Genomic DNA, 8,061 nt, shown 5'->3' with positions numbered 1-8,061 from the left:
ATCTCCCTGTGTCAAGTTTCTCCCTTCTTCCTCACCAGTGTTTCTCTTCACTCCCTCTTCCTTCATCGCCACCCCACCCCCCATGCTATATACCTTAAAAAGTGGCCAGTGATCCCTGCAGGCCTTCCCACTGTCAGGTTCTGCCTCCTGGTGCAATTTCCTGTATTCATGAAAATAGAATTTGCATTACAAGGAGGGTCCTGGCAGAGAAAAGTCCAAGAGGGAGGCCTGTGGGCATTTAGTGAAGATAAATACTGTGGCTGGTGGGGCAGGAAGACACTAGAGTTGCTGGTCTTATGGGAGTGATAATCAAACTTTTTTTTTTTTTTAAACTATAGGAGCTAGACTTTAGCTTTTTACAGCCCCATGGGAATAAGAATTCCCTTTCTCCAAGAGGGAGACTGATCAAGTCCTCTTAAGAGGACATTTACACCCACCTTTAATAGAGGTATCCCAGCCACAAATGCCTCTGAGCTGTATCTCAAATTCATCTTAGGAAAACATCACTACTACTACTGTCTTTTGGTCTCACATCAGCTCCTGGTTTTCAGTCATAGTAGCATACCAATGGAGACTGAGTACACATGTTCTCCCACATGGGAGATTGCCTAGTAAAGAGACCACTTTCAAAAGAATCAGAAACACCACAATTAGGATATGCACGTTCTGCTACAACTAACTACGGCAAAAGCCTTTCTATGACAACACAGGCATCATTAATCTAGTGCCCATAGTGGTAGCCATTCAAAGGAGTCAGCAATTAGCACAGAACATATTAAGAATATTAGGCCAAAGTGCATGTAACACCCCTGATGTGTCTCAGTATGACAGGCATAATGGTTCTTGTGCATGCACCAGGCATAGACTATTTGGTTTGTGAGACATCATATCTGTCACAAAACCTCTCTGGACACATATTCTATAATATCAAACAATCCCTACAGTAAGCGTCCAAATTGAGCTGGGGAGTCCAGGTAGGTGAGTTTTTTTTATTCTTGGGATTCAGGGCCTCCAGGAGGATGTCATCAGATAAATTTCCTGGAATTGAGATTTGTTTGGAATGGTCCAAGGGCTTTCAGAGATTGGTTAGCCAACAAAATTTGTACTGATATAGATGTGAGCCTATGGTATAGAGAAAATGAAAGATTAGGTTCTTACCTTGCTAATTACTTTTTGTTAGAAGACATGGGAAGCAACAGTACAGAACCCTATTACTTGCAAATCTCCTTCTGCAACAGAAAACAGCTCTCGCTTTACTGGTATCAAAGCAATCGAACTCCACTGTTAGATTCATCATCAAGTTTCAAGTTTATTAAAATCTGATGAATTGCTTTACATAAAATTCTAAGCGATTTACAATTAAAATAGGAATACAAGTAATCATGCAAGACATGACAAAATACAGATACTTCAATTAATTGGACAAATAGGAAAAAGGGAGAACTACAATTTGTAGAGGAGAGAAACATGAAAGGGTAAAATGAGGAGGGGGCAAAACCATAATAAAATGAAAAGATAAAAAAATATAATAAAAAAATAAAAAGTTTGGCACTGTCAAAAGGAAGTCAATACTTAAGGATGGGAGAAATGTTATTAGAATTCAAATGCATCTTTAAAAATAAAACATTTTGTTATGATTAAGGCCCACTACTGAGTAATAGTGAAGCTATTGGTCTAAATTAAGCTAGAAGTTCCTCATTGTATTAAAGGCAAATCCATGACTCTGGAAAAAATATATTCACTGGCTGTGCTATTTCCTGAAAATGTGAGGACGACAAAACATTACGTGGTCATATTACAAAAGCTAACAAAGAAAACGAGCTGGCAGTAAATTGATAAGATTACTTTAAAATAAATAAAAGGAGTAGAAAGTATTATCAAGAAAGACAAAGCTATAGTATTTACATATCCTTTCACAAGTCAATATTGCATTATAAACAATTATATGTTATGTCTCTATCAAGCACAAACATGATTAGATTCAAGAATCCAGTTACAGTGTTCGGTGGCCAGTTTCCAGCAGCATGCTCTCTAGTAAAACTCTGATATTATTCTCCAGATATGGCTGATGCAGCCATGCAGACAGATAAACCATCATCAGATCCTGGTCAGTGTTGTGTGCTAGTTCATGCACAATGGTCTCTTTCAGAAGCTGTTCTTGTCTGTACATTTCAGACATCTTAAGAGAAATTTCATCTAAAGTAAAAATAAATAAAATTATATACTGTGTGTGTATATATATATATATATATATATATATATACACACACACTGTATTATACTGTATGTGTATATATATACACCAATGCTCTCTCTAAGCCAGGGAAGCAGATATGCAAGTCATGATGTGTTCTGAGCAGGGCTGTGGAGTCAGAAGATAAAGCCTTCGACGCCTTAGTTTCTGGTACCCATGACTCCAGGTACCCAAAATTGACTCTGACTCCACAGCCCTGGTTCTGAGCAGCAGTTGGTTTGGGCTGGTCTGGCATGTGGTGGTGGTAGAAGGGTACAAAAACAAGCAAATTTTGAAAATTATGTCAAATTATATTTTAAAGTTAAATTATTTCTATTGAACTGAAAAAATATTTTAAAAATACTGTACATAAGTGTCACACTGTACTGAATGATTTTGATCTTTTCCAAAAATGAAATATTAGATAAAGGGAACCCGAGTAAACACATTGGCCACCGATCACGTGTCAATCACGTGTATTGTTAGAGAATCACGCCTCCAGCAAAGGTATATGATGGAAATGTAGGCTGTGGTTTTCAAAGCCTACATTTCCAGTGCCTACCTTTGGCATAAATCATGACACTTAGCACCTAATGCCACTTCTGACGTTAGCCATGCCTAGTAGCATTAGGCACCATAATGTTTTTTTAGGTGCCAGTAGACACCTTAAAAATAATTTAAAAATGTTATTTTTCACTTAGGCACCATTCATAGAATATGAGCCATAAAGCATTGCTGTAAAAAACTAAATTATCCAAATGTCTATATCACCCTCATTAATAACTGTTTCCACCACTTTTTAGCAGCAATAATTGCAAACAAATGCTTCCTATAATTTGATACCAGTCTTTCACATTGCTGTTGAGGAATTTAGCTCTCTTTGCAGACCTGTTTTAATTCAGACTGTTGTGACAGCACCTAACACATCATTCATGGGTTCAAGTCAGTATTTTTGATTAGGCCAATCCAAAACTAATTTTGTTTTCCTAAGCTAGATATAGACTTGCTTTTGTGTTTTGGATCATTATCTTGCTACATAACCCAATCATGCTTCATCTTAAAGATATTCTTCTTAACAATTTCCTAGTACACTGCAGAATTCATGGTTCCTTCAATAATGGCAAATTTTCCATGTCCTGAAGAAGCAAAGCATCCCTATACCACCATCACGTATGACTATTGCTATATTTTCTTTCCACCAGATATAATTGGACCTGTGTTGTCCAAATCCAGATCTGTTTTACTACTTGGGATCTAGATAGGTACTTGGGCCCTGTTTGGCCACTGTTGGAAACAAGATACTGGGTTTGATGGACCTTTGGTCTGTCCCAGTATGGCAATTCTTATGTTCTTAACAAAATTAAATTCATTGTCTTTCTCATTATATCTATCTCATCAGCAGAAATTTGGGGTAGTTGATCCCATCTCATGAGATCTCTTGTAGGAAGCTTGGTGCAGCCTAGCCTAGTGGTTGAACCCCCTCTCTCTGTCCACAATCACCATCTGGGTGATCTTGATGACAGATGCCAGTCTTTACAGCTTGGGGGCCCTTTGCACGGACAGTCTAGTACAGTACCATTGGTTACCTTCTAAGAGAAAGTGGTCGATCAATCATCTGGAGCTTTGAGTGATCCAGATGGTTCGCCTGTGCTTTGAGAGTGCGCTCCAGAACAAGGCGGTTTGAATCTTCTTGGACAATGCCACAGTGGTAGCTTGTGCCAATTGACAAGGGGGGCACCCGGAGCATGAATCTGCAGCAGGATGCTCAAATGCTCTTTCAGTGGGTGGCGAGGCATCTTCTGCCTCTTTCAGTGGTGCATGTACCAAGAGCAGACAGCATAGAAGCGGATTATCTTGGTATTTTATAGACCTCTATCATATCACCCCTGAGCCATCTGTTTGCCACACTACCCACTTTAGCCTTTCCTCAAAGGAAAGTCATCCCTTTTTATAATTTTTGTTGCCCTTTTCTGTATCTTTTCTTACTCTGCTATATATTTTTTGAGATATGGTGACCAGAATTACACACAGTATTCGATGTGCGGCTGTATTTTACCTGGGTTCAGCTATTCTCGTAGAGGCAAACTTGGCAAAGTCAAGGCACGTTGCAGTGGGGACAGGGGATTCTTGAGGAGAGGTCACAGCTGAGCTCACTACTGGAAAATGGATGGGGAGCTGGGTGGATATGCATGGCAGTGCCCCTGGTTGGCCATCAAGCTTCAGCTCTGTCTCCATGATTGGTAGATGTGCACCAATCATGTCTCTCATGTTTAAATTGGTGAGCGGCAGTCCTCTTAAAGATTTGTTCAATAAATCTTTGGAGATAGGAGTGATTCTGTGGGAGAAGAGTGGATGTAGTCCCTCTTCACAAAACTGGTCGCAGAGCTGAAGTGGGAACCTAGAGGCTGGTAAACCATTTTGGTTATTGGAAAAATAATGGACGCATTGATGAAGAAAAGGATAGTGAATTACAGTATCTTTCCTGGAATTAAATTTGGAACTCTTGCAGACTTCCCCAGCTGTTAAGCTCAGCTCACATTTTTTCCTTTAAATCCAGAGATCACCATGATGCTGATGGAGCACTGGAATGCGCCAGAGAGCACTCCAAGGGTTACCAAAGCTATGACAAAATTGTTCTGAAACCTCAAATTCTGAACAGATGGAAGTAGCTACTCTCTTTGTTCAATTGGCATTGGAGTTTGATAGAGACTGACTTTTAAAGATTTTCTTCAAATATAAAGATAAGTTCTTCTTGAATCAGAAAATAAGAATGTACCCAGATGTCTCTAGAGTAAGAGAAAGAGGAAACAATTTATTTTAAGATCTCAGGTCTTGAAACTGGGAGCCACTTTTGTATTAAGGTTTCCTTGTAAATGTGTTAATTTTCAGGGAGTTAGATGCATTTTCTTTGAGTCTTCACTGACTTCCTTCTCGATGTGTCTCTTGCTCATGAAGTCTTCAGCTGTCCTGAATGGGTCTTCCATGGTGTAAGATCCTTCAAGATACAGGAGCTAGAAGGATCTTACACCACGGAAGACCCATTCAGGACAGCTGAAGACTTCATGAGCGAGAGACACATCGAGAAGGAAGTCAGGGAACTCGAGGAATTCATTGAGGAAGCATACAAGAGGAGGGTGGAAGAGAACGAACTACAGAAGAAAGAAGAAGTTACACCAACATCGAAGGGAGAACAAGAAGCAGAAGACCTCAAAGAAGACACCCATAGAGGAAAAACACACGAGGGAGAGAAATTGGCCAGTCGATGCCCGGAGGAAGAAAGAGTGGAGCACACCGAGGACACTGACCTGAGACCCAAGCGAACATTGAAGAAGGGAAAGTCAGCGATCCTAGTGGGGGACTCGATCCTGAGGCATGTGGACAGCCACATAGCAGGAGGGAGAGAGGATCGACTGGTGACCTGCCTCCCGGGAGCGAGAACCAAGGACATCGTGGACAAAATTGGAAAGATCCTGGATGGAGCTGAGACGGAAGAGACCACAGTAATGATCCACATAGGGACCATAGGTCAGCAGGAGGGACTACAGAAGAAGCACGCTGATAGAACAGTTCAAGATCTTGGGAATGAAGCTGAAGACGAGGACCCAGAAGATAGCGTTCTCAGAGATCCTACCGGTACCGAGGGCAGATGTGAAAAGGCAAGAGGAACTACAATCAATAAATGCGTGGATGAGGAGATGGTGTGAGGAAGAAGGATTCCACTTCGTGAGGAACTGGACGATGTTCTGGGGCAAGAGCAAGCTCTACAGGAGAGACGGATTGCATCTGAGCGTGGCAGGAACTAGACTTCTAGCAAACAACGTCAAAAGAGGAATAGAACAGGCTTTAAACTAAGAAGAAGGGGAAAGCCGACAGTCGACCAAGCGTCGATGATTCGGAAGAAGGTATCCAATGAAGATACTGAGGGGAAAAAAGGCTTGGAAGAAACAAGGGACAATTTACAGGAGTCGACTAACCAAGAAGAAGAAGGTAGAAAGATTGTAGCCAAAAAGAAGACTCTAAAGACCGAAGCACAGGGAAAGGAAATGAAGGCAACAAAATTCCAGGAGCTAAATTGCATATATACTAATGCAAGGAGCCTAAGAAACAAAATGGGGGAATTAGAAGCCATGGCCATTGCAGAAGACATAGACATCATTGGAATCTCTGAAACATGGAGGAATGAGGAAAGCAAATGGGATACAGCACTGCCGGAGTACAAGCTCTATCGCCAGGACAGGTCAGGACAGAAAGGTGGTGGAATAGCACTATACATAAAAGAAAGCATACAATCGACAAGAATGGACATAGCAGAGACGGCCAACAAGCTAGAATCACTATGGGTTAAAATACCGGGAAGGAAAGGGCCTGAAATAAAGATAGGCCTATACTATCGTCCTCCCGGATAAACCGGAGAGATCGATGAAGAAATGGAAGTTGAGATGAAGCATTACATTACATTACAGATTTCTATTCCGCGAGAATGCAAAAGCGGTAATACGGTTATTATGGGAGACTTCAACTACCCTGGGATAGACTGGAGTCTTGGAAGCTCAAGCTGCACTAGGGAGACAGAATTTCTGGAGGCTGTACAAGATTGCTTCTTGGAGCAGCTTTTAGAGAACCAACGAGAGGAATTGCCACTCTGGACCTAATCCTAAATGGACTGAGGGGACCTGCAAAGGAGGTGGAAGTAGTGGGACCGTTGGGAAACAGCAATCATAATATGGTCAAGTTCAAGGTGGAACTAGGAATACTGAAAGGAAAGAGAACCATAGCGACAACTTTTAACTTCAGGAAGGGAAACTACGAAGCAATGAGGGGAATGGTAAAGAAGAAACTTAGGAACACTTCCAAAAAATGGCAGACGGTGGAACATGCCTGGTCCTTTTTCAAGGACACGGTGAACGAGGCACAAAATCTGTATATCCCCAGATTCAGAAAAGGGTGCAACAAGAGTCGAACAAAAGACCCGGCGTGGATAACTAAAATAGTGAAGGAAGCGATAGGCAATAAGAAAAATTCATTCAGAAAATGGAAAAAGGACAAATCTGAGGGAAACTTGAAAGAGCACAGGAAGTATCAAGAAGAATGTCACCATGTGGTTCGAAAAGCCAAAAGAGAGTATGAAGAGAGACTAGCCAGGGAAGCACGAAATTTCAAACCATTCTTTAGATATGTTAAAGGCAAACAGCCGGCTAGGGAGGAGGTGGGACCGCTGGACGACGGAGACCGGAAGGGAGCGGTGAAGGAAGAGAAAGAGGTCGCGGAAAGACTTAACATGTTCTTTTCGTCTGTATTTACAAGCGAAGACACAACCAACATACCGGAACCCGAACAAATCTTCAATGGAAATCAAGCACAAAAGTTAACATCCATGGAAGTGAGCCTCGATGATGTGTACAGGCAGATAGAAAAACTAAAAACTGACAAATCCCAGGTCCGGATGGAATCCATCCAAGGGTTCTGAAGGAACTAAGGAGGAAATAGCGGAGCTACTACAGCAAATTTGCAACCTATCTCTGAAAACAGGTGTGATCCCGGAGGATTGGAAGATAGCCAACGTTACGCCCATCTTTAAAAAGGGATCAAGAGGTGACCTGGGAACTATAGACCGGTGAGTCTGACCTCGGTTCCGGGGAAAATGGCGGAAGCACTGATAAAAGAAAACATCGATGAACATTTTGAAAAAAAACGAACTTCTGATATCCAGCCATCATGGTTTCTGCAGGGGAAGATCGTGCCTGACTAACTTATTGCACTTTTTCGAGGGAATTAACAAACAGATGGACAGAGGAGACCCCATAGACATCATATACCTAGATTTCCAG

At 41.5% G+C, this 8,061-nt stretch overlaps 1 protein-coding gene across 1 annotated transcript in view; it reads right to left on the bottom strand.

Moving 5' to 3' along the window:
* Nucleotides 1-1,289: 1,289 nt before the first annotated feature.
* CINP (cyclin dependent kinase 2 interacting protein) overlaps nt 1,290-8,061 on the bottom strand; it is a 37,501-nt gene continuing 30,729 nt past the window's right edge. Inside the window, exon 6 of the mRNA XM_033953161.1 lies at nt 1,290-2,196. Coding sequence (XP_033809052.1) covers nt 1,994-2,196 — 203 coding nt within the window. The 3' untranslated portion in view covers nt 1,290-1,993. The remainder of the gene's footprint in view (nt 2,197-8,061) is intronic.

This window comes from Geotrypetes seraphini, chromosome 7 (assembly GCF_902459505.1).
Source record: "Geotrypetes seraphini chromosome 7, aGeoSer1.1, whole genome shotgun sequence".
NCBI classification, from domain to species: domain Eukaryota; kingdom Metazoa; phylum Chordata; class Amphibia; order Gymnophiona; family Dermophiidae; genus Geotrypetes; species Geotrypetes seraphini.
The sequence above is the reverse complement of the archived record's forward strand: the minus strand, read 5'-3'. Positions and strand labels throughout refer to the sequence as shown.